General features: G+C 33.6%; 2 protein-coding genes across 4 annotated transcripts; one reads left to right on the forward strand and one right to left on the reverse strand.

Annotated features, from left to right (window-relative positions):
* Window positions 1–815: 815 nt before the first annotated feature.
* On the reverse strand, window positions 816–17,612 carry Psa (puromycin-sensitive aminopeptidase). Its single transcript, XM_088274895.1, has 10 exons — window positions 17,406–17,612; window positions 16,082–17,034; window positions 13,943–14,132; window positions 11,515–11,766; window positions 10,478–10,555; window positions 8,204–8,368; window positions 6,456–6,733; window positions 5,532–5,751; window positions 4,412–4,534; window positions 816–3,028 (listed from the first exon to the last, which is right to left on the reverse strand). Exons 1-10 carry the CDS (start codon window positions 17,526–17,528, stop codon window positions 2,816–2,818), a joined length of 2,595 nt encoding a protein of 864 aa, XP_088131021.1. The 5' UTR covers window positions 17,529–17,612; the 3' UTR covers window positions 816–2,815.
* Window positions 17,613–19,318: 1,706 nt separating this feature from the next.
* Window positions 19,319–26,923, forward strand: LOC148312656 (uncharacterized). 3 transcript variants are annotated; one of them, XM_088274945.1, is made up of 9 exons: window positions 19,319–19,392; window positions 19,462–19,545; window positions 19,878–20,047; window positions 22,030–22,130; window positions 22,209–22,305; window positions 23,118–23,339; window positions 23,877–24,010; window positions 25,431–25,548; window positions 25,856–26,923. In XM_088274945.1, exons 3-9 carry the CDS (start codon window positions 19,964–19,966, stop codon window positions 26,444–26,446), a joined length of 1,347 nt encoding a protein of 448 aa, XP_088131071.1. In that variant the 5' UTR covers window positions 19,319–19,392; window positions 19,462–19,545; window positions 19,878–19,963; the 3' UTR covers window positions 26,447–26,923. The 3 variants fall into 3 exon arrangements, with proteins under 3 accessions (XP_088131071.1, XP_088131065.1, XP_088131079.1); XM_088274939.1 differs by having other exon boundaries at window positions 19,319–19,545; XM_088274953.1 differs by lacking the exon at window positions 23,118–23,339.
* The last annotated feature ends 881 nt before the right edge of the window (window positions 26,924–27,804 follow it).

A 27,804-nucleotide genomic window follows, 5' to 3' on the forward strand; every position in this document is an offset into this window, starting at 1 on the left:
CAATACGTATATTGTAGTCATACAGGAGAAAGTGACCAAGTGCATTTTTTACAAAAACGTGATCATTGACTATTTGATATCTTATTACTTTAATATTGCCCTGAAAAAAACCCAGAGGATTTTAAACTCGGGAGTTTAATATATTGACCTGTTAAAAATGACTAACTACATTGATGTTTATTTTCTTGCCAAGCAAAAGTGACTTAAATGGCCCTCCTGAACATTTTAAGTTTTGTTAGTTGGTCACTTTCTCCTGTACGACTACGATTTGTATTTATTTCTTGCAAATATTTGTGCATAAGGTAAAGACGATTACGTTATACATTTTGTATACTTATCTTAAACTGACTTTTTAGATTAATCTCACTATTGCTTAGAACCAGTGATGTGAATATCATATGTGTACTGGCAAAAAACGTCAACTCGAAAATATGCCATTTTGACTTCAAGATGCATATTATAAAGTTTTCGACGTTCTATAAAATGCAAAATACATTGATTAGTTTAAAATATCATATTAATGTGGTTTCAAAAGTAAATTCAACTTCGAGAGCGGCTATTTTATTCAGGGTTTAAAAGCTTTAAATAATAGGGATTATTAAAAGAGTTAATTTTTTTGCCAGTATATATTTAACCCACGATATATTTAATGGTCATGTTAATACATACATTTGTTATCGTTCTGATGCAGTTCCCTATGTCCCTTGGGTGCTGGCTTACCTGTACAACTGGAGACTTAGACCAGACATTGCTAGTGACATGAATATAGTCAATAATCATCTGGCGATCAGCCAAAATAAAATAAAACAAGCATATCATGTTGTCAGTAACTTTATTAAAGCTTTCAAAACTAAAATCTGATTAATGGGAATAAAACTGAATAGATTTATATAATACTATAACACTGGTAACACTAACTCAACAATACAATAGCTAAACAAACGGAGCCACATCTCCCGTGAAATCATAATTATTACTGTTGAAGTTCTCAAAATAAACATTTCTACTTAAATAAGATTAACTAAAGAAATATTAATTTACAAGATGAAATTAGAACAGTCAAATAATTTGTACACTTTCAATAGCCAAACTGGTTGAGAATTAAAGGAAAAATAAATAAACACCATTAAAAAAAATAGCGCGTAACTAGGGTTCAAAAATGACATACATACAAGCTGGCTATTCTCCAACCACCTCTAACGATGTGAAAGGTATAATCAAAATACACATATAATATTTTTCCAACTGATTTAATCTAAAATACAAAATACATTTTGGCTACACGCAAAAGCGTGTAAAATTATAGTGACAAAAATGTCACTAGGATTTTACAAATTAAATTTTAAATCAGTCAATAATTTTGAAAAAAAAAAGGTAAATTAAATATGTAGTAATAGTATTATTCATTAGATTTTCAGAGATTCGGATAATGAATATTTACATCAAATGATTTCAGTCACATAGTTAGTGCCGTGAACTCAACTTCGGAGTTTCTAGGTACAAACTCACTTTGTCACATCCCGAATCCTATTTTTGATAACGGACCACTTAGGACATTGAAAATTGTCATAAAAATGTGTATATAAAGTAATGGAAACAATTTTTTTTTTTAAACAAAAGAAAAAAAGTGATAGGAGAATAGTCGCAATGATCATTTGTGAAAAAAGAAATGAGGAAATATGCTAACCATTGCACCATAAAGAAAAATGGATTATTTGATAAGAAAAGAACACATTTACACATAATTCAGTCGGCTATAATACTTGTTACTGAAAACACATTGTTCTAGCGGCAATCACATCCGAGAACCAGTCTGCAGACCTGACTTCCACTATGAGGATGATATATCGATAGTTTCATGGTTTTAATACTGTATACATTGCACGAAGGCTGGGCAGCACTGTTCATCTCAATCGTACGGAATAAACACATTTATAATGCACATTCAGGACATTCAAACCAAAGGTATTTTTTAAGGCCGGTTGTTTGATCATCGGTAAAATGCTTGGAAATTATCAAAGTAATTATTAACTGCTTAACATGTTTTTTTATACATTTGATGTAAATTTTCGCAAAATTATTTTTAGAATAAAAAAAGACAATGGAGGCATTTCCCATCAATCCTATAGTTCAAAGAGATAAGTTTGTTTAAAGATGTATAATGAGTGACTCCATGAAATGATAAATGAAAATGGATGTTTCAAAACTTAGCATTACGCGTTCTAAAATTAAAATCCGCACCCAATGGAGCATGAGGCACTGCGTCGTATAGAAACAGTGTTATCTTGATCGTTAAATACACGAAGGAAAGGTGATCTTCCGCTTCAGGTACCAGTCCAAGGTAAATAAATATTAGGCTGAAATATCACTAATATTCATTTTGACCCTCTTGGGAATCGAACCCAGGGCCTGCGGCATGGTAGCTTAACATGCTAACCACTACGCTACTAATAAGTAACTAGTTGATGAAAAAATTAATTTTGCTTCCTGTAGCTTTTTATTTTAAGGTGAAATATCTGTGTTTTTATTATTTACAAAAAAACTTCAATTTCATAATATTTCTGTGAGCCTAGGCGGCTCATTATTAGAAATAGGTATCAAATTGTGGTAGAGTGCATTCGAACCGACCCGAAAACTCTGACTCGAGAGTCTGCGGCACTAACCACGGGACCACAACGCGACACACTTCATTTGCATATTTTTGATTGATGTTGATCAAACGACCGTACCATGATTGGGAAATTCTTTCATCCGTCCTTCTCGCACTCTGTGTCTGCCGGGCGCTCCGTAAGTATCCCTCCCATCGTGGGCGCGCCTACTTGTAGGCCGCGAGCATGGCCGTGGTGGAGTCCAGGTCCCGCTTGAGCCAGGCGGCGTTGAGGCGGATGGTCTCGAGGCTCTGCTGGACGGTCCGCTCGGCGCCCGGAGAGTCGTGGGTCCGGAAGAACTCCTCCACCTCGAGGGCGGCCTCCTCCGAAGCGAAGTTCTCGGTGGTGCACTTGACGAGGCGCGACAGAAGGAATCCTCCCTGGTAACAATGGTACGCAGTATATTTATATTTATTTGTAACATTTTAAGTGTGTCCAAATATGTACTCAAATCTGGGTTTCCTCCACTTAGAAGTTATTTTTAAATTTTTGACATCTTAACACATTGTAGTCGGGCGTTTCGAACAATAGACTCTAGCCTATAGCGGATGTTTTTCGCGATTACCGCAAAAATATATTGCTTTCTTAAATTGACACAATTTCTAAACCAAATAATATTTTCGATTGAATTTTTGAAGAAATCATATATGACATTTGATCATCAAAAATAAATTATAATCATAATTTTTAATTAAGTATTTCGTATATGACAATTTTAGAAGAATTGTAAACTCTAAAAAATAGTCTTCCCCTCCGAGGTATCATTCCCTATAAAATGCTAATATATTAAAATAATAAAATACCAAACAGTAAATAAAACAGTGCGAGCGGTAAGAAAAATAGTGAAATGACTCAAACTAAACTGGAGATTGAGATCGCATAAAAACTCTAGATTTCTGATTTCTTATTCCTGATTTCTTATTTCTGATTCCTTTACAAGCGGCACACTAGCCAATCCGGACAAGGCATCTCAAATAACGTCGACAGACTGTCACCTAGCACCCAGGTAGCAAATTACCCTTCAACGCGTTTTATTTTACGCTGATAACAAACCCGTATATTGCCGTTTCCCGCCGATAACCGACAGTCGACAAAAACGGCATTTGCAGTGTCCCGCAGTTGACCGACAGCCCGCGAAAAACGGCAAATGCCGTATCCTGACGATAACGTGTTAACACATTTCAGACGGCTACTTTTTACGCCTGTAGAACGCTGAACGAAAATAATAGTTTTTGTATTAAATGTTAAATCAAACACTGATGTATTGAGTCTACTAAGTTGTATTTTATTGTTAAAAAAAAACACATCAAAATCAATTTTCTGACAATTCTTTCGCCTAGTTATGGCATTTTTAAATGAATGTTTGACATTCGTTTAAAAATATAAATTTAATGTATAAATTAAAATGGAGTTCTACAAATTAAACGCCAAATCTATAAATGAATAAAATGAAAGTCCCGTTCGAATTTATTTAATTTGTTTTAAATCGCTTTATCTTTTTTAATAAAAACAGAAATATGTACTTAAATCCTTTTTTACATGAGACCTTTGTTAGAATTACTAAATTCTTATTCTCGTGTAAATGTTGCATTACCTTCTAAACTTGTATTTGGATTTATCTTACAAATACAATTTAGATTTTCAGATAACTAGATTTTCTTTTAAATAACTTGTAAAAATATATCACGTTACTTTTAAACTCCAAATGTATTAGCATTAAATGAATTATATATGAAAAATATTACATATTATTGTTACTTTACCTGGTAACGATCGATCAGTGTCTTCCAATTACTTTTGAAAAACTCCCACGCCAGACTTCTTCCTACCCGACTATTTGCAACAGACATTATTAAAAATACTGTATCCTGAGATCTGACATCATCCTGAAAGCATAAAAACACAAAAACATTATTTTTCATCCAACCTGATAAACTTCTAGCAAAAGAAAAAAAATACTAATAATCATTCATTACAATTCTGAAAAAAAAATATATATATATTCTGCTGCATTCTTTAATTTTTTGAGAAAATGCTTGATAGCAGCAAGAAGTCCTGAATAGCCAAACTGTAATTGTCCACCTTAACCATAGTACAGACAACGTGTGAATGTGAGTGAGTTCTCGAGAGTTCTGTTTTTTTTTTACATTTAATCGGAGGGCATGTATGACTAGATGTATGGATGTAAAGGAAGCTAGGAGTATATTTCAGGACTGAAGAGTGTGATGTTCCATCCTCTCGGCCTACCCCTGCGGAGAAACAGCGTGATGGTGGTAGTAGTAGTAGTAATAAATTGTACAAAAACTTCAAGAAACTACACAAAGAAGTATACATATCGCTCACTCCTTTCAAGAACGTTATAAATCAAAAAACTTGATTTTTCAGGAGAACGTTTTTAAAGTTTAAAAATATAATACAATGTATTGAAAACAAATATCAAGCCACTTATTGAACTTTTTACTGTGCAACAGATCTTTTTGGTAAAACCTTAATGTTTTTCCTCCATTTGAAAAATATTTAGTATATTTAAAAAAAAACAATTAAACAATACATTTTCTTCAAAAGGCAACCACAACATTTTCTGCCCTGTAGCGGGTAAATACATATTAAGTTAAAAATATGCCTCTTTTGCTGGGATATAGTACATTTTCTGGGCATTTCGAAAACATGCTCAACTGAAAATTGACAATTTTTGATTTATGACGTTCTTGAAAGGAGTGAGCGATATGTGCAAACTAATATACGTAATTAGTGCAAAATGAATTTTATTAAAATGATATAGGTTATCCATACTCTCAGGGGGTTGATAATTTGAGTCTAGACTCTAATTAGCAGTTACGTGTTGCTTCCCATTATTTAAAGCGAAGTACATTTCTGACTTACCGACATGGCGAAGTTCAGGACCTTCTGGAGCAAGGTCACGTCCTTGATGGCCCCGAGCGCCCGGCTGATGCGGTCCTTCTCCTCGTGCAGCTCGGCCGAGCGGTACATCTGCAGGAAGCTCAGGTACGTCTTCTCGTCGGCCTCCAGCAGCACGGCCCGGTAGCAGGCCGAGCGCAAGTCCGCCGGCACCTGCTCCGTGCCCGCAATGTGGGCCTTGAACCTGGGGTAAGAGGGACGCTCCGAGATTAAGCATCTGACGCAATTATGGCATAGGACAAAAATCGTATGCAGTAGTGCACATACCTGCAGCAAAATTACATGACCCGTTTCCATCAGCGAACTGTTAGCTCTATAATTACTGTGTATGCGCCAGGGCATCGATTGCATACATAAATTAACTTTTTAACTACGCAACGAAGATTGACTTAGCATAAATTTAATTTCTATAAAAGCAAATGTTCACTACTTTTTTCATTAAGTTTGTCATTTAAGCAGTACGGTCTCCAACTAGTTAAAAAATGTATTAAACTAGAGCAAGGAGCCGCAATAGCTGACGTAGCGACATGACTGCCGCCTGTGTGCTACTAAAAGGTGATCAGCGGAAACAGTATGAAGCCACGTCCGCGTGTCGCAAAGCACGGCACGCACGAACACACTAGGAAACGTTTGTGTATTTGTGATTTTTTCACAAATTATAACTTTATATATATAAAAAAAATTAATAACTTTATATTACAATACTTTTATGTAATACGTAATTATATAACGGAAGAATACAAAAAATTCTGAGCCCGTATCTATTATATTTTTTATTGATATTCCCATTTCTAAAGTCAGGTTGTAGTAAATACATTTCACCGGGAGGGAAAGGTTAAAGAGAGGGAGATAAAAATAAGCAAAGAGAAGATAGGAAGTTGGGGATACCTCTTGTTGGCCTCGGCGATGGTGTCCGGGTCCTGGTAGGTGATCATGCGGTTGAGCGCGAGGCTCCGCAGCAGCGTGTGCAGGTGCGCCTCCCCGGGCCGCGCGTCCCAACCGGCGCGTGCCGCCACACCGCCCAGCAGGCGCCGGCAGTATGCGCGCCACGCGTCCTCCACGCCGCTGTGCGACAGCAGCACCGACAGCTTGGACAGGCAGTTGGCGATGGACGACCACACCGTGAAGTTGTTCTCCTCTCTGTACGCCTCCATCAACTTCAAGGACTAAAACAATACAACACCATTATAATCATCCTGGCGGTGCACTCTTTACAGTTTTGATCGATGTGATAAATCATACAAAAATTATGCATTGGCTCGGTGATTTGGGGGCCACACGAGCTTAAGTACTCTCTTATGGTAGAGAAAATCCAAAAGAAGTTTCTGAGGTATCTCTACATGAGAGAGTACGGCTATTATCCTTGGCTCTACCCGACCGAGTTTCTCCAGGGTATGCTTGGCTACAATAGTTTAGAGACTAGAAGGAATGTGTATTTGATTACACATTTTTATCAATTTTTGCGCGATATGATCGATAATCCTGAAAAATTATCCGGAACATTGGTCTGTATGTTCCCAATAGTTACCTAAAACAGCGTCAACATAGATTGTTTCACATTCCTATACACAGGACCAACCTGCAGATGGTTATGCCTGTAGGATGAGCTACCACTATTTTGAACAATATCTCATTGGATATTGATGTGTTCCATGTGTCTGAAGGAGTTTTCCGAAGCGGGATTCTTCTACACCTTTAGCAATATTTCTTGCATATATTTTATTTTATATACATATTATATTATTAATCGAAATAAATAAATTGAATTGAAATTGAAAATCGCACCAGACTAATACATTGTTATCCTATTTTCGTTACAATTAACCAGTTCCCTGGCAAACTCCCGGCCCGGGCGTAGCTCAGGCAAGGAGTTTGTATTGCATTTGACGAGTCCAGGCACTGCTTGGGTAAATCATATTCTGACTCGTCAGTCCTGCTTTGCCCGAGTCGAATATTGACCCCCAAGCGGTGTTCGGACAGTCTAGTTTCAGCTTGTGGGTGACAATTGCCTGCACCAATGAATTTTCTCGCCAAAATCAACAAAGTGGTTAAGGACAACACATAAAAATAGTACACTGAAAAATAACGTAATAGAGCCTAGCAGGAATCAAACCCGGGACAGATATCATGGAAATAAATGGTGGCCAAAAATGAAACCGCAATATGGGGAAATATTTTCCGGAATAAAAATATTCAATTTGATTAATTTTATTTATTTATAATTAACATACACATTACAAACTAAAATTTAAGGCGTATACATAAGCAATTATTCTTGCTTGTTTTAGATTTTTGTTTAAGATGTAGAAGAATCCCGCTTCGGAATACTCCTTCAGACGCATGGAACAGATCAATATCCAGCGTGATATTGTTCAGCATAGCGGTAGCTCTTCCTACAGGCATAACCATCGGCAGGTTGGTCCCGTGTATAGAAATGTGAAACAATCTATACCGACGCTGTCTTTGGTAACTATCGGGAACATACGGACCAATGGTCCGGATAATTTCAGGATTATCAATCATACCGCGCAACAATCGATCAATATCAGACACAAATCCTGATAGCTATTATCAAGAGCTTGCAATGCATTTCTTTAAATTCCAATTAACCAAAAATGCAGTGTAAAATGACAAACCTCCACAGTGGGTGTGTGTCCCGCTTGTACCATTGCAAACAAGTCATCCAACAATCCCAAACGGTCCAGGGGTGGGATGGACATGTTACGGACGGCCGGTACCAGTTTGTCCAAGTCGGCACTTGTGTACCGGGTGCGGTAATACCCCACAGCCCCTGGATTAACCTGCAAAATAAATTGTTGTAACAACAAAAGAAAAATATAACAAACATGACTTTTGGACATTTTTAAGGGGTATGAGAAAATCTTCCTTCACACGTACGCACTCTTCTTTTTCTTCTAACTATCTTGATTGTAACCTACATGAAGGCAAGATGATCACTCCTGCGCTTCAGGGACCAGTCCAGGATAATATTAAATAAGTAGTATAGTGTAATGTCAGTAATATTCATTTTCACCCCCCTGGGAATCAAACCCGGGACCTCCAGAACGGTAGATAAACACGCTAATCATTACACCACGGAAGCGGACGATTCATGATTATCTATGCGGAAACCATCAAACGATATAAACCACAAGACTGCACACCATGTGACAACACGCAGGGAGACAGCATACCATTAATTAGGTAATAAGGGAACAGACACAGCAACCTATATTGCTACAACTATATATGTCGCCCGAGAGCATTTCCCAAGTATGGCTCTTTTACATTGCAACAGAAAGCGACGAAAAATAATTTGGAAAAAAAAGGATTATTGTTGATTTTTTTATTGAATAAAATTTCCAATTTCGTTTGCTGATTTGGTTGTTTTACTAAAAAAAAATACAATTTACTTTTAGGTTATGTATGAAAATTAGAAAACAAATCTCGAATTTGCTAATTTACATATCAAAATTTTTTTTTTTTTTATTTTTTCCATATAAGAACCTTCAATTTAGCATTTTAAGGCTTTTACTGTAGTTACAAAATTGGAATTCTCCATACAGAGATTCTAAAGATATTGTATTCATTTTTATGTGTTTTTTAATAAAATACAACTTATTAGACTCAAAATCTCTGTTTGATTTAAAAATTAATACATAAATTAAAATAGAGTTCTACAAATTCAACGCCAAACCAATAAATATATTGAGCTTTTACTGTAGTTACAAAATTGGAATTCTCAGAGATATTGACATTTTGTAATGGATGACAGTTGTTTGGATACAATTTTGCGAGAGTTATTTTGGAATGTAACTTTACATTAGTGTCGATAACTCTTTTGCTTCTAAGACGCTCCGTAATCTTACAAATCGTTGACAATGCGCACAGTAACTCATCCAGTTGTTCTAACACAACATCAGCTTTATTAGAGACCATTTTAATCATAAACCTATAGGAGAAATTTTGCATTTTTTTGTAAATTGCACAAAATTTTATTTGCTCAACTGAGGTGATAAAATATCAAGATAAACAAGCTATTGCAGTGTTTAATCAGCAAGTCAAATAAATGATATCAGTGGACTGTGAAATGGATGACGAAAGGTAAACACATTATTTTTATATTATAAGATAAAAATATTGCTAGGCGAGGATTTTTTTTAGTGAAAGCGAAATCAATTCCTATTTTTTTTTAAATAGGTAAAAAGTAAAAAGTATCAGGTAAAAAGTTATATTCTCAATAAGTTGCATTGTGGAATTGAAAAAGAGCAAAATTAAAATATAATTAGTAATGTCCGACACTGTAGTGTAATGGTCAGCACGCTCTAGGCTACCATACTGGAGGTCCCGGGTTTGATTCCCAGGGGGGGGGTCAAATAAACATAAGTGATTTTTTCACACTAATATTTATTTAATATGACCCTGGACTGGTACCTGAAGCAGAGGGCTGATGACCTTTCCTTCATGTGTTAACGATCAAGATAACACTGTATTTATGTGATGCAGTGCCCTATGCTGGGTGCAGATAAAGGTTTGAAGAAGAAAAAGTAATACAACATTAATTTTTTTTTCTATGAAACTGGGGCATTGATATGATACGAGTGATAAATGCGTTTATATTTTTTTGTACATAAAATAAACACACTACAAAATTCAATGTTATTTTTTACTTCGTGTATACGAAGCATACCTTATGACTTTTTTTTTAAATTAGCTTATACACACTAACCTTTGTTATAATGCTAAAAAATAATTAATTATGATATACACCACTTTACCTAAAAGCCAGACTTAAATAATTCATTGCTCATCGGAGTATTTTTTAAAAAATAAGACGTCAAAAACTAGGTTCAAGCACTCTCATTAAAGAAGTGAACAACCTTTTTTGTTGAAAAATGAATAATGTTTACCTTGACCCATTCATCTTCAGAGACACCTTTCAGCACGACTTCTTGCGTCTTCTTTTCTAGTACCGTTGTTAAGGCCACCTGCAACCATTGTACAATGTTCAATTATGTGCCAGCCACTTCGGTGTATTCTCAAATAACAATCATAACGAGGTGCCTATTGTCTCATTATAACAATCACCGAGTCGAGTAAACATTTGTGTAAAGGTCTCATTATGCTAAACATTTTTTTATAAACTGACAAAACCTCAAGTTGATATTTTTTTGGTCAGTGTCATATCATCGGTAATATTGCAAATAAGCTATCTCAAGAGTACCAAACCATACAAATATACGCTTTTCTTTTAAAATATTTGATTTTTCTTTTTTTTTTACTTTTACAAACCATTGACTAGATTTGTCCGCTTTTGGCACCTTAGTAACAAATTTAAGAATTGAATCTAATGATATATATTCCCTCCTAGTGTTCAGAAAGTTGTAATATTTTTGTTATTATCTTGTTAAACTTTTAACCCTTTGCACATTGTGCATATCGCCAACTCGGTCAAATTCCGTAACTAATTATTATTTATTACCAAGCTCAGCGCTAGACGTATCAGGGCTAAGCGGGGTCCATTTTCCATATATTTAAATAACAGTCTGTATAGAAAACCTTTGTCTCTTTTAGGTTTCTTTGACACACTTTGGCATGAATGCCTGCCATTTTTGTACACAATGTACAATTATTGCGATTTTATATTTAAAAAAAACTAATGTGTTTCAAACGACAAAACAGTATTGTAGTACATATGTAAACTTATTGGGAATGCACACACGGCAGAAAAAGTAAAAACTGATAGGGAGTTGATATGCCGTATACGCGACAGAATATATAATAGGAAATCCCCGAGTAAAAGCTTGAATTTTTCAGTTCCTCGGTGAATCACTGAATCGCGTTGTAGCAAAACATTGTAAATAGGGATGCCATTAAGCATGGTATTACGATACATTGATACATTAGTTTTGATTTCACATTCGGAATCAATGGACCAATTCATCACCTCTTCCGGATTCTTCTGCGTGGACACAGAGACAGGTATCATCCACAGGTTTTCCTGGTCGCACTTGGAGCCGTCGGCGCAGAACTTGTCCTGGGTCAGGGTCAGCACTCGGTCGGGGCCGCGCTGCGACGAGGTCACGCACACCACGGGGAAGCCCATCTGCTTGGTCCATGTGGACATAACAGCACCCACGGGCTTGTTGGACGCCTCCTCCAATGCCGCCCATAAATCCTCGGTGAACGTGTTGCCATACTGTAATCAAAATTTAGACTAAATATATCTATTTTTGGAATGGAAGAAATATTTATTATTTACTATATACACCGATTATTCAATTCAACACTATTTTTGTAAGCCTAAATCGACCGTTATTGAGAATAGGAAGCTAGTTGAGTTAGAGTATGGTTGAACCATGGTCCTCTGGTTCAGAAATCCACGACACTACCATGGATATTTCGTCATGCCTGCTTTTTTAAATTCAACCTGAGAGATTGATTCTGACTTGACTTAATTTTTCAGTAGCTATAACGCGATCTATTTGACACTGGGCAGCTTGATACACACCCAGGTTTCAAAGACACAAATCAAGCATATCTTTTCTGGTACAGCATTCCCCAATGAGCAAAAATATATAAATTAAAATAATATAATTTGATTGAGCAAGACTGTTTCTCTGGAAAACCACGCTAACATTTTCCTCAAATGTTTTTCCTCATTTTTTTTAAACGTATTATAAAATGAATATGGAAAATCTAGATGCACAAATTAATTATTCAAATTGTATTCTGCACTAATGCATCACTTATTATTCACGGACAAGATTAAATGAAGTGATAATATTTCAAATAAAATATACCATGACTGAGTAAAGCAAAAAAAATAATAGGTTTGTTTACTATGAAAACATGCTAAATACAAACATTATAATTGTTAACTAATGAGAGTCTACTACTATAAAAAATAATACAATAGATTACATAAAGAAGATAAGAGAAAATATGTAGCTACTTTTTTGTGATAAAATAATAGCATGCAAATATATTCAGAAACACTAAAAAATATTTTATATTGTGTCTTTGGAACTTCTCTCCGAAGCTTCAGAGTATATTGCAGCATCCATCATCTAGGCTGATATCTCTCTCTTCCTTTTATCAACACCCAATAGTGCATATGACATTGTATTTGATTACTGGATTAATCAATCTGTTATCACAATCAGAAACGGTCGGTAACATTTTCATTGTATCATTCTAAATTTTCATAATTTGCCATCAATGACGAGTCACAAATGGCAATTTCTTCAATTATCTTTGAAAATGATCAATTGGATTGGTCATGTCAATGAGCATCAGCAATCAGCTAAAAAAATTACTGACCATCTCCAGGGCACTTTAATTACATGATGGCAAGGCAATATGTAATATTGTAATTCGGAACCTATTTATAAGCCAGGGTAATATACTAAATTACTGACCATCTCCAGGGCACCTTAATTACATGATGGCAAGGCAATAATATTGTTATTCAGAACCTATTGATAAGCCAGGGTAATATACTAAATTACTGACCATCTCCAGGGCACCTTAATTACATGATGGCAAGGCAATAATATTGTTATTCAGAACCTATTCATAAGCCAGGGTAATATACTTAATTACTGACCATCTCCAGGGCACTTTAATTACATGACGGCAAGGCAATAATAATGTAATTCTGAACCTATTCATAAGCCAGGGTAATATACTAAATTAATAAAATAAAAATATGCTTATTTTGTTGGCTCAATTGAACCTAGGATCTCATGCTTGGTAGCCAAACGTGCTAACCAATTTGCAATGGAGGAAATGTTATATTTAAAATATTGAACTCAAGAAAAGTCCAAGGGACATATTACCAATTCCATCTTCAGTAGAATCTGCTAATAAACACGGTTTAATGACAATATTGTCATTACAAAGTCGTGCTTGAACACCGCTTTGTAAATTGTTGCTCACTAAACCGTGTTCAGTAAGAGGCAAAAGAAGGGGATGGAGTGATAGATCCAAAACCAATTCCTCACACAATAGCCACTCACCAAGGCGGGAATTTGTGGCCAAGCTAAGAAACCACCATAAAACAAGCGTGTTTTTGTGTGACTTAAGCAGATGCTTAGCAGAGGCGAATTTATGGCAAAGTTGAGAAAATACTATTTAATGTTGGTGTTTTATTTTTTAAACTTAAAAACACGAATGCTTAAATATTGTATTTTTTAGGGCTTTTTGGTTCATCTTTAAAATATTAATTAATATTTATAATATTAATTTCCAAAAAAAAACAATAAATTAAAAAAAGGTCATTGCAAGAAGATAAAAATTTACAAGCTTTGGAAAAAAAAAAATTAAAATACAACATAAAAATTCTTACTACAATAAATGTGATTTAAAAATACCTGATGCCTTGTGAGATACAAATTCATCCCTTTTCTGAAATCTTCATCCCCTATGTAGCGATGTAACATTCTGATGACAGACGCCCCCTTATTATATGAAATATCATCAAATATTTCATCTATTTCATCGGGGTGACCAACGGGTACTTCAATGGGATGTGAATTCTTTAAACAATCCAATTCCAAAGCCCTAAAAATTGTAAACATTAAATAGTTTGGCGATTTGGCAATAAATAGTCCCTTACCAAATTATAAGATGCGCAGCACCTTTGATTCTCGACAGTCAATTGATTTTTAGAAGCCTAGATTTATGTTTACTTTTTTTACGGATTAAATTAAGAGACTATGATTTTATGGATTGAAGGTAATTATGATTAATATCGCGGGAGTAGTTTTATTAATTACAATGGAAACGGCTATGAGTTCCATTCTAAATATATGTGAGATAAATTACGAACAAATATCGTTTAAAATAGAATTTAACCTAGTGAGTAAAAAAAATTTACTGAAAGCCAAATTAAACTGGATAAAAGTTTTGGAAATTTATCTAAACTTTAATAGACCCCCCCAAGAAGTTTGAATGCTATAAACAGCTGAATGTTTCAGGATAACATGGATCAAAACATTATTTTTTATAAACTAACAAAATTGCAATATCAAAAAAATTCTCCCGTCATTGTGATCTCTATTTTCAAAAAAAGGTTGGGGACCACTGGTCTATACTAGTTTTTTGAAGGTTTTTTTTGTCTTAAATTAAATAATGGTGGGTATTCCCATTATACACAGATATGCATTGTTGGCTTTTTTTCATTCAACAATATGTCTTTAATAATGCATTATCAAATCGAGGAAAAAACAGAGTATATCATTTTTATGTTTCAAATAAATATTATTTTCAAAGAAAATATTGAAACTAGAATCCAAATACCCAATTTTAATCCCTAATTTATTTTTAAAAAATTAACAAGGTTTTTTTTAAATACTAAATAACTCAAATTTACAAAACTTGGCTTCTTAAAAACATTCAATTAATTACCTGCATGACTATGTTTGTTTATTTGAATTTTTGGAATATTTCCAAAATATAATAATAATTTTAATTAATTATAATTAAAATTATTATTATATTTCATCTCTATATTATTATTATATTATAGAGATGAAAAACCTTGATAATAATTATAATTATTATCAAGGTTTTTCATCTCTTGAGATTATATAATATATTATATTATCTCAAGAGATGAAAAACCAATATTAATATTATTATTGGTTTTTCATCTCTTGAGAGTCATTTTATGTGAAATAAAACATCTATATTTTACGTCTGATACGGGTTCGTGATATTCCACAATAAAACTGATTTATTCCATTGTCATATATTTTCCAGGTGAGTGTAATAAAGTTAATTTCAATCACCAAGACAATGAAACCATTATTGTGCAAAAATTAACATTTTTAACTATAATTTTTTCCAAATCATTCCAGTATTTGTATAGAAAAAAGTGTTTTGGTTGATGTATCACTACCCTAGTTTTAGGCTATTATATTTTTTAATTGCCATTTCTAAATAAACTGGTGTTTAGTTTCAGCCCATTACTAACATGAATAGCTGAAAATGCCTCATTTAGTAAGGTGCTATTTTATGATATTCGAATATAAAGCAATAAAAAAAAATGCAATAAACAAGGTTTCTTCCTTCATACTACAGTTGTTAGTGCGTTTGGCTAGCGTGTATGGGGTTTGATTTCCAAGCGGTTCAAAATAAATATAAATAAGTTTTTTTTTCGCTATAATATTTATTCAACGCTTAAACAGATTTTGCGATTTCCTAAAAACACTCGGTAGTAACTATGATTACGCAACATTAATGTAGTAGTAAAGATTAATTTGATTAGAAAAATGTATCACTCTTGAAAAATATATTACTGTTATCTGTATAAATGTACTCAAACATTTATTTTAATAAATATATAATACTGGTATTGCTAAGAGAAAGAAACATAAGTGGCCCGAAAATGGCGCAGGACTAACCCACCTTGCTTTATGTAATTGACAATCATGTTTACTCTGCGTCAATACTATCCAGTGCCCTATGCACCATCAAGTCCACATAAGTTAGAAGTTTAAAAAACTCACCGAATGTACGTTTCCGTCACAAATTGAGTCCAAATATCATATTCTGGGAATAGGTGATTTACACAAAGGAACTCCACGAAAGTGGCATAGCCTTCGTTCAACCACAAATGTGTCCACCACTCCATGGTTACCAGATTTCCAAACCACTGGTGGGCGAGCTCGTGACCGACTACCAGCGCTATCCACTGCTTACTCACTGCGGAAGTGTTCTGCGGGTCCACCAAGAGACAGGTCTCGCGGTATGTTACCAAACCCCAGTTCTCCATAGCGCCGGCGGAAAAATCAGCTATGGCGATCAAATCAATCTTAGGCAACGGATAAGCGATGTTGAAATACTCCTTGTAATAAGGCAAGACCTTCGATGCAACTTCTAAAGCGAAGACACCCTGCTCTTTTTTACCAACTGGTGTATAAACTCGTACTAAAACACCGTCTTTAGATGTATCTTCTACATAATCGTATTCCCCTACGACGATCGCGACTAGGTATGTCGACATTACGGGAGTCGTAGCGAATGAGACGGTTCTCATGTTGCCATTTTGAACCTCCGTTTTCACAGGCATATTCGACAGAGCCACTCGGTCTTTGGGCACCGTGAGGGTGATATCGAAAGTCGCTTTTATAGCGGGCTCATCCCAACAAGGGAAACATCTCCTCGCATCCGTTGCCTCGAACTGTGTGACCCCGGCGTAACGCTCATCGCCATCGGGCCCCAAATACCTGCTGCGATAAAATCCCTTCATTTTTTCATTGATCTCTCCGGAAAATTCTATGCATAAGGTACATTCTCCGGTAGGTATAGCATCCGAAAAAATTAAAGACACAGTTTCGTTATCTGTTGAAAGATTAATTTCGACAGGTGAAGCGCTGACACCGTCGGAACGTTTTAATTCCGCTCTCTTAATTTCCAAATCTAGCGCGTGCAAAATAATTTGCCGCGGCTCACCTTTAACCTAAAAAAATTTAAATCAACATAAAATCATTTGTATTCACCATACAAAATATCGATAATTAACAGTCAAAATAACTCGACCATCACAATGAAATCTTTGCGGGAGGCGAGAAAATTCTGAATACATTGAAAAACGAAAGTGCATTGCATTATTTTTAATTGAACGGGTTACTTAAATTTACGTATACCTTACATTTTTTGGGATAAAATATTTTAGCAGCAGTACATCTAAAAATCTATTCACTTTCGAAATACATTATAATGGGAATCATTTTAAAATGTTATCTATCGATTTATTCCCGCATAGCGGCACAATCAAAACCGTTCCAAACAAACGCCAATATTCGTGACATTGCAAATTCAATCTCTTACCGCTAATTTAACGAATGTTTTTCCATCGAATTTAAAGGTTTCCAGATTGGGCTTCAACTCGAGATCGTAATGCTTCGGCACTACGTTTTTAGGAAGCCTCTGAAAAGGTTTCTTCTCAGGCATTTTCGTTTCTTGTTGTTTATCAAATAATATGACCGGACGAGAAGCGCAAGTCCCACAGGTACCGTAACGACCGACTGACAGAGTGATCCGCTGCACCGCTGACACGTATGGCCGCCACTGTACCCGCTGCCGCCGCGCGCCGCTCCGGTAACGGGACTCGTCGTGAACCACCACGCGGCGGATTGTTTGTCGACTTGGAATACTCTTCGCGAACTCAAAAATCAACGGAATTTTACGATGTATTAGCAATACCGACATACCTTTAACCAATATATGATATTATTTTAAGATAATAAATTAATGTTCAGATGTATGATATTCAAGGAACTCATTCATTTCTTTGAATGACAGACAACCGAAAAAGGAGAAAAAGACTAGACAGCGTTTTTTAAGAATGGTTCTTGTTAATCAATGAAAACACTTTGCATTATGACAATATCCAACTATCATGTTAACGGTATATTTTGTATAATCGTATATGAGACGATTTGTAATATAACGGTTGGTATTCTACAATATTTAAAAAATAATGGATTTTTAATGATTATACTTGTAAAGTGAGAATTATGTTTGTTGTGATATTTCTCATTTAAATTATATTTCTTTACATTACTATTTTTTATGTACACTAAAAATAAACCCAAGCGTTTTTTCAATATCATAACCAGATAGTATAAGATAAATGTAATTTCAAGATTTTACGATTATTTTTTCTTATTTTTGTATACGCCGCCAAAATTATCGGTAGTGTTGGCCGAGCATCATATTTATTTTGTCAAGAGGTGTTGCCAAAATAAAAAAATTCTCAGTTTTTTAAAACAAATAATGAAACAGAATCTATGCTATATGTAAGTGGACGAACTTTTAGCTCCAAGGGGTCGTGTGCGGCCTCATTACTACTTTAGAGTATGGACTGACTGGAGCTACTTCGTCGTAACGTAACACGTTAAATGTGAGCATTCGTATAGTTAGTACAGCTAGTCGTGTGCTCCATCCATAATCGAATGCTCGCCGCGAGAGACGTTACGAAGTAACATTACAACGAAATGCTCCAGTTAGTCCCCATCTTTATTTGTCCTTTTGAATTGTGTCAATAAATACAATTCTCATTATCTTTATTTTAATTTTTTATTATTTTGTTTATTTAAAATAAATATAAATAAAAATTACAATTCTCATTTTCTTTATATTTAAAAATTATGCTTCAGTATGTTTATGTTCCTAAAACTCGTAAGTAGTATTTGGATTGCCTTTTTTTACAAACGCAGCCTTACCTTGAATCAAATAAATAATAACTCGACACTGGCTAGAATGCTCTATAAGGGCGAAAAACCATTAAAAATTAAGAAGAATGAATCAAATAAATGAATGCGGCCTTTAGAAATGTCGTTCTGACTGCCATAGAAATATAACCCCAACCAGGTCAATCAATATTCTAGAGCTTTAGCAAGAACGTTAGTTTACACTGTCATCGGTTCTAAACTCTAAATAATAAATCAAAATATAATAATAATATGTTAGGAATGGTCAAGGGAAATAAATATGATTAAAGGCATTTATTTTTATTATAATCTCGGATGTTTGACATGCTCCCGGAGGATTTCTTTCAATATTTGTAAACACGTATTTTTTATCTATCCAAAGATTTAAAAATTAAGAAGAATTTGAAAATGAAGAATGAATTTGAAAATTAAGAACTAGGCAGGTACTTTCTAAAGGTAAAAAATTATTCAAGCCCCTCGTAATTTCACAAACCATAGAAAATATACGTCTTCACACGAAAAAACTTCACTCCTATACCAATAACCTCTTTTTAGATGTGTTTGTGTTTTATATATGTGTTGTGTTGTGTATTTTTTTCTACATTTTTGTTTTTTTTGTTTATTTTTGGCAAAGCACCCAATTTTGGGTGATACCTGATTTTTTTTTCTACATTCTAAAACGAGCTAAATAATGACAGATGCCAAGTTATTGCCTTTTGTTTTACCTTAATAATAAATATATTTAGCGTTACTCGGTAAGTAGACTTGTATTTATATTTATAAAAATATTCAATTGTAGTAATGTTTATATATACTTGACGTAATATGCCATATATTATTTTACTTCCTCATACTGATAGTTTTATCATTTTCCCTTTGTATGATTTATTTTCTATAATTTTGTTTACATTAATTCCTTTCATTGGCTTCGATTCTTGTTGGATCCAATTTTTAATATCTGCAATTAATAGTTCTTAAATAATTCCAAAATACTTTTTTTTCTCTAATATATTTATTTTATATTTCTATTGTTTTATATACTACATAAGAATTTGTAATCCTAATGGTTTATTATATTTTCTTACAGCCTTATACAACTAACTTAAATGTATTAATAATTTTATTACGACTCATCTGTAATCTTGGTTGTGATTTTATTACCCAAATTACACAATGCTTCCATTTTCCAAAGCTAAAAGAGACAAGAATGGCGATGTTTATAAAGAACATGGAAGAAGAAAGCGGAAACGACACAGTGTGAGTATTTTTTCATTGATGTTATGGCTATAAATTTTATTTGAATATTCAATTTCCCTAACCATCTAGCAAGTAAGCCAATTTTTATCGGGGCCGCTGAAATATTATTTTGACCCGTAGTCCATGGTCTCTTCAAAACACGGCAGATGTATAACCTCACTACTTTCTGTATCCCTTTTTTACACTCCCGTTTTAATAATATTTTATTGATAATTTTAACCACCACTTCCCGAGTGGTATTAATAAACATCAAATTTAATCTGCCCAACAAAACTCATGTTGTGTACAATATTTATCATTTAGGGCGCTTGTACACTACAGGAACTTTACCGTCCGGCAGTCCGGTTAGCATGATAAAAGAGATTTAAGGCTTGTGCTTTTGGCTTTCTTCGGATCGGTGCATAATCATGGTGCACGTAAATTCAATCACGTTAAACTATCGTAGTTGCTTTTATCTTATATTTCTTTCATGTAAACAGCATTAAAAACAATCTTATTTATTTCAGTGTGACGTAAAAAAAATACTATGGGTTATAGATGTTTTTTTTTTAATTGCTATGTTTAGTTTCGTTAGGCCATGAAGTTTTTATTTAATTAAATCATAACTTTTAAAATTCATAACATGGACTAAGACTAAAACCATAATTTACAATATAACATCTTCATTTGCCAGAAATTGTTCTTATATGAGACCCAAAATTTCTAGCCAAGCAGAATTTTTAAGTACCGTAGAACGGGGCTACTTGAACTTTGATGTGTTACTTGAACCCAGTACAAAAACAATATTTAGATCTGTATTTGGTCTACAATAATGAACGTATCAACATGATTCATTGTTTCCCTGACAGGTGACACTTATTGTCACAATACGTTCATTATTGTAGACAAAATACAGATTTAAATATCTTTTGTACTGGGCTCAAGTAACACATCAAAGTTCAACTAGCCCCATTCTACGGTATGCAAAATGTAATTTTTTGTTTGAATTATATAAAGCTGGGTACCCACTTGATAGTGAACATAAATTGCTCCGTGTAACTCAAACTAATATGTACAACCACTTGCTCCGAGCGTGCAATCATTCAATGTGAACTCTTCCAATCTGCTTTGATAGCAAACACACAATGAATGCATTGTAGACTGCGCTTTCTTCATGGACAACTGTGGCGTTTGTTCTGTTAGCGAATTTGTTAAAACCAGAAGAAAAATGTATTTGCAAGGACAATGTCTCCATTGGAGAAGTAGCAATTGCATGGAGCAGTTCATCTTAGCTACTAAGTAGGTACCCAGATTGAAATAGATGCTGAAAAGCAATATATCTGCTATACACGGTTAATATATTATTAGGAATTGTACTCAATTATGATAATGTCCCTTTTATTCAATCAATTGTTTCCCTCATTCACATCCATGAATTTATAGAGTTTTGTATTTGTTCAGACGTATTACTACTGTGCAACTACATTATTCATTTTACCAAGTACTACATTATTCATTATTATTTTGTTTGTACCAACGCCATCTGCCCATTAAAATCAAACAGTTTTTAAATGGTATAAATGTTTGCCATTTTCAATACACTATGGACGGGAAAGTTATTATTATTTCTACCCGTTCGGTCGATTTATGCTTAAGGACAGGAAGGGTATTTTTACCTTCTGCGCCGGCCTCATTTCACAGTCAGAAAAGAAGGAATTATTGTATTTATTTAATCTATTTATATGAATATTATGGTACCAATCTCTTTGTTAAGGTCTTAACTATATTGTACACAATTATCAAATCCCGTCACCAGCTGTCCGCGGGCGTAACAAACACCTGACCTTAGTGTTTTAATAGTGTAATTTTATTTGATTGGAAGATATTTTATGTAGCAATAAGCTTGAATACATATTGCATCAAAAAAATATTAATATTTATGGTTATTGGATGAAAACTCTTTCAAAAGGATTCAACGATGCATATTTTCATTTTGTTTTTAGGAATATTCAGATCTCCACTGTGCAGTTGCACAGAAGACAATAGAAGTGAAAGAAGAGTTTGCTGACATTTTACCATATGATCCATCTGAAAATGAATCTAGGTGTGTAATGTTTAACATATTTATGGATACAAAATGTTGACAGATTATTTCATTTATTGAACTCCTGTATTTTTCCAGTGACAGTGATTGTGGGCTTGCATCATCCAGCTATCTTCATGATAAAATTGGAATCTACGTTCAAGATGACAGTGGCAGCTTACAGGATAAAACGCAGGTTAAACTAAATTTTATGTATACATTAATATATACATATTCATATACAGTGAAACCTCTATCTATCAATTCTCGAATAATCGTTTTTTCGAATGTGTCGTTTATTTCTTCTACCCCGAATTTATTTTATACAAAAATAGATCGCATCAAATCGTTTCTATCCACCATTTTAACGCATTCATTGTTTGAATTACACGGCATATATTTTCAAAATTTTGTTACATTTGATGACAATATTCCAACGTGTGGGATGGAAACTATCGAAAGCTTGTGTGATGCTAAGTTGATGGATACAGCAGAAAAGGTCGATATTGATGAAGAGGAGACGCTGCCTGTACTTCATTTTCAGAAGCATGCACACCCTTTGAAAGATTGAAAACTTTCTACTACACATTCAATAACTGATGCCTGAAACAATATTATTCGCTAAGCCGAAAATATACTAAATAAAACAGTAAAAAAAAAAACAAATGTCGATCACAGATTACTTACAATGCAATAAACTTCGATATCTTTTTGGTTCTGTTCAGCTTTGTATTTTTTTAATAAATACATTTATTTACATGTAAATCTTGTATTCTTCTTAGAATTTTAACCTACCAATGGTTATGCAGATTGGGAGGGCAGTATTTTTACTGGATCGTATCTCCTTGTGTATTGACCTCTCAATCCTGCATTCATAGTTTATTTCAATAGGTCCCTTAAAAAACGATATATAGAGGTTTCACTGTACACAAATTGTATGAAAATTGAATGGAAAATGCATTTTTGGAAATTGAATATAGTTAAATATTGAACGGTTTATTGTTACAGCTTGTCAAGCTGTTGCCGGTAGATTTTGGAGTGGTGATAGTGTCGTATGTTGCAGAGGAGAGTATAGATAACCGACCTTGTTTCTCCTGCTCTCTGAGACTCAACATTACGGACAAAGACACCATTCTGCGCTGGTTGAAATTGTTCGAACAAAAGACTTACACAGTTTACAGAGTGGACTCGACATTTAAGTGTGAAAAATCCAAAAAGCTAGTTTTTAAAGTAAGTAATTTTTGTATTTCAATCACTTCATCGAATGGTATTAAATTCTTTCTTCTTCTTCTTCTTCTTCTAACCCTTATCGCACCCCAATGGTGCATTGGGCACTGCATCATATAAACACAGTGTTATCTTGATCGTTAACACATGAAGGTAAGGTGATCAGCCCTCCGATTCTGGTACCAGTCCAGGGTAATATTGGATAAATATTGGAGTGAAAAAATTTCTTTATTTGACCCCCACCTGGGAATCGAACCCGGGACCTACAGAACTGTAGCCGAGCGTATTGACCATTACACTACGGAGGTGGAAAGGAAATGATTTATTTTAATGAAAGTTTTACTTAGTAAATACATACCACTTTTTCTTTAAATGTACTGTGACACGTGTTTCGATGCATTCCGCATCATTTTTAAACACCGTGTTTACTAGGTAAAACTTTAATTTAAAATGGATAAATTTTACCACAAAGTGACTGCCCAATCAATTAATGAGATTTATTTTAAGTTAAAATCTATTTAAACTGTGTTTCAATTGTAGAAAAATTTCCGCTGCCAAAATAACCAGTACGTACATCAAAATAGGAAAAAGGAGAACCCGAGAAAGAAGCGCATCGAACACACCGGATGTCCCGCTAAAGTGTCGCTAACCATCAAGCAACAAGAAATGCAAAGGTAAAAATTCTCAATAATACCAGACGTTAACGTTATTTAATAAATAAGACATTCAAAATGTTTCTAGGAAACGCTTTAATTTCACATAAACACATACATATTATGTTCCCATTGAGTTAAAGCATTTATTCCATATGGCATTGCAACCCTTCCCATAGAATAAATTAGGGCCCTTTGATTCAAGCCACTGTACTACAAGACATTACACTTGCAACATTGACAACCATTGCAATGAATGTTTGTATAGGTTTAGTTTTTCTTTTAGGATGCTATCATTTGCACTGTTATTTGGTGATAAAATTTTTTAAAAATTCCAATCATAGATATCATATTATGGATGTTAACAGTCTAATATTCGACCGTCATCTTTTATGTTCTCTCGGCCTTTATTGTAATTTTATATTATTAATTATTGATTTGGTTATGATAAGACTGTAACCATCTACATATATCGTAGTCGTACAGGAGAAAGTGACCAACTAACAAAACGTAAAATGTTTAAAACGTAAAAAAGGGCCATTTAAGTCACTTTTGCTTGGCAAGGAAATAAACATCAATGCAGTTAGTCATTTTTAATAAGTCAATATATTATACTCCCAAGTTTAAAATCCTTTGATTTTTTTTTCTGGGTAGTATGAAGCTAGTTAGATATCAAATAGTCAATGATCACGTTTTTGTATAAAATACACTTGGTCACTTTCTCCTGTATGACTACGATATGTTTCTTAAAGGTAAATCATGAAAATATGAGATGAATTAATAAACAATAAAGGAATTATGTATTAAGTAACATCATATAAATATAATTAAAATGTAACTTTAGTGATTTTAAAACAAAGTTACATTTTAATTATAAAATGGAAAATCACAAAGTTAGAGCTTAAAATATAAATTATAAATAACATCAGTTGTTTAGTTGTATAATTGTTGTTTTTTTTTCTTCTTGGTATTCAAGAAGCTTCATTTTGCTTTTGAACTTTTAAAATTTGGATCATTTGTTACAAAATGATCAATACTAGTTTCAACTCGGCATAACATTGTAGAATGACATAATAACCTTTATCATAATAAATCACTTTGATAATGGCCGACATGACTTAATTATATTCTTACTTTTTTACATTGGTTTATTATAACCACCCCAAATCTTTGAGGGATTTCTAAGAAAGCGTTTAAATTTAATCTATGATTATGGATATCATCATGTTTGAAGTTAGTTTTTTGTATTATAAAATTATATTAGGTGCATTTTTACTTTTTTAGGTTTTGGTTAAACCTGATTTGACAAAATGCGTTATATTAAATCAGATTAAATTAACAGCTTGTTTTTTTTTCTTCTTTGTTACATTACTCTTAATTTCCCCATTTGTTTTTTAATATGTTTACCTCTTATTGTTTTTTCAATAAATTTGTTTTTTAGAACAACAGATCCATATTTGAAGGACTATCCGGCAGTCATCAATTTAAGATTCAATCACAATCATGATTCTAGGACAGAAAGGGAAATGCATAAAGTATTTAGGAAACCTAAGAAAAGGGTAAACACAATGTTTCATATTTTCTTTATGTGTAAATACTATTGAAACAAACATGGTTCCTTGTTCACTCCAACACTGAGAAAAAGACCTATGTGTGAATATTTGGTATTTTTACCTTTGTAGATATGTATTAGCAATGTTCCTCAGGCAACCGAGAACCACATTTGTAATTGTTTGTGAAAATTTAAAATTGAAATAAATTTTTAAACAAAAATATGTATATGTTTATTTGGGTTGTAGCTGTACTTTATTATATAAACCTGTTTTGTTCATTTCCATTTATACCGTGTTTATTGTATTTTTTCAGACTTTTGAAGAGGAGAAAAAAATTGGAACTGAAATGAGAATAATAGGAAACGATGTTATAGGAGACATAAAAGATATTATGGAAAACAAACGAAAAGAGGATATAATGATGAATCACAGCGAAATAGAAGAAAAGAAAGTTTCTTTGATTAACAATGATTGGAGCGAAGTGTTGTGTGAAGATGTGTTTTTGGAACGATCAAATAATTCTATCTGTTTGCAAAAAGATGACGAAACACCTCAATACGAGGATACCTTTACCGAAATTGATAGATGTTGCAGTGTTTTAAAGCAAAAAACATTAGAAAAGCCCGATACGTTTCACTTGCCCATCATGAACTTCTTGGAAATGTTTAATTCCTTCAAAACAGACTCGGATCTCGCGACTGCTCTCGCGTCCTTCGGGAGATATAATGAGAGTGTTATTTCCTATAAGAAGGAAGATATTGATCTTCATAACAGCGTTATGGGTGTTCCCGCTGTGCAGATTCCGGATGCGAGGAGAAAACTTTACGCAGGTGCCTATAAAATGGATAAAACTGACAGACTTTACGTGTCCACTACAGAACACCCCTTCTTCAGACTAACCTAAGGATGCTGCACATCAGAGTCGGAGAGATTTACTAATATCCACTACTTGGGGTAATCTTGCTCAGATATGCACCTAGTATAAGATACAGGCAAGAGAGAATACTCTATTCTTCCTGTTCTCATTCTCGCCATATTACTTATGTCCAATCATGTCATGTATTCCTATTCAAAATAAATGATACTGTATTTTTCAAACTAGGTTACATGCAACCAGCCAAACTTCATGTTTTTACCGCAATAATGTAAGATTGAATTATTATATTAATAATTCTAATCAATTTGTTTTAATAGACTTACATTATGATGTATGTAATAGTTTTTTATATGTAATTTTATCTTCCCGGATATGTATCATACATACATACCCAAATCAATCATGCTATGTAATATTTAAATAACTTTATACTCGCATAATAATATATTCGTAAAATAAAACAATGCTAGCCGTTTAGAAATAAATTTATTTATCAGTTCAAAATTTGTATTTACACAATATTTTTTTTATATAAAAAGATCATAATATTAATATTATTTCCTATTTGAATTACATTACTAACAATAGATTTACATTTGGAAAACAATAAGATGGAATCACATTGTGTATGATACATTGGATATAATTAGTTAAATGTGACAAATTATAAATAAACAAGGAATAGAGACAGATATTCGGCACATAGAGTTTCTGAACTGATAATGGTGAGACTGTCACAAACTAGTTGACTTCCATCATGTCTTTAATCTCTGCTGCATGGACTTCTATGGTTCCTTCTTTTTATTGAATCTTTAATGGATTTAAGGATAAAGTATTAAAAAATATTGTAAATCATCTATTTTAAGTAATGCAGAAGTTCTAATTCACATCTACATATGTATTACAGAACTACTCGCTCTACAGTCGAAGTATACAGGAAATACGTAGGAAATGGTGTAAAATTAAGGACATCTGCTTTATTTATTTCTACTCATAAGTTTGTCCATTTTAAACCGAGCTCTTCCTTTACTTGTATCGTTTGTCAAGCCATCAAACGCTGACTGACTTTGCTACTTCGCCGCTACATTCATCTACAGATGACTTCAAATCAAAAAGATAATGTATGCGTTACAATAGCAAATATATAAAATGGCACGAAATACAAAACATGTTCATTTAGATCAACGGCAGAGTGCCGTGATGTTAGTATGAAAACATATTTTTATATGATTTCAAGTGCTAAAAACGTTTTATTTACTTAAATAAAAATCCTATGACATTCGGGAGATCAGTCTGGCTTTATAACTATAGAGTAATATAAATTTAGATTGTGCTTCGAGAAAAGCTGACTTGACCACGAGGATAACCACTAAAAACCCACATTC

Source organism: Brachycentrus maculatus, unplaced genomic scaffold, assembly GCF_059751285.1.
Source record: "Brachycentrus maculatus isolate JH-2025_06_01 unplaced genomic scaffold, ASM5975128v1 h1tg000036l, whole genome shotgun sequence".
Classification (NCBI taxonomy): Eukaryota; Metazoa; Arthropoda; class Insecta; order Trichoptera; family Brachycentridae; genus Brachycentrus; species Brachycentrus maculatus.

What these genes read in the sequence shown, in the direction of transcription:
- Psa (XM_088274895.1), bottom strand. Translation starts at nt 17,528, where the DNA reads ATGCCTGAGAAGAAACCTTTTCAGAGGCTTCCTAAAAACGTAGTGCCG. An exon ending in CTGAAGATGAATGGGTCAAG is followed by an intron (nt 8,369 to 10,477) that starts GTAAACATTATT and finishes TTTATTTTGCAG; the next exon opens with GTTAATCCAGGGGCTGTGGG. An exon ending in GACACACACCCACTGTGGAG is followed by an intron (nt 6,734 to 8,203) that starts GTTTGTCATTTT and finishes GTATTGTTTTAG; the next exon opens with TCCTTGAAGTTGATGGAGGC.
- LOC148312656 (XM_088274939.1), top strand. Translation starts at nt 19,964, where the DNA reads ATGCTTCCATTTTCCAAAGCTAAAAGAGACAAGAATGGCGATGTTTAT. An exon ending in CCATCTGAAAATGAATCTAG is followed by an intron (nt 22,131 to 22,208) that starts GTGTGTAATGTT and finishes GTATTTTTCCAG; the next exon opens with TGACAGTGATTGTGGGCTTG. An exon ending in TTAGGAAACCTAAGAAAAGG is followed by an intron (nt 25,549 to 25,855) that starts GTAAACACAATG and finishes GTATTTTTTCAG; the next exon opens with ACTTTTGAAGAGGAGAAAAA.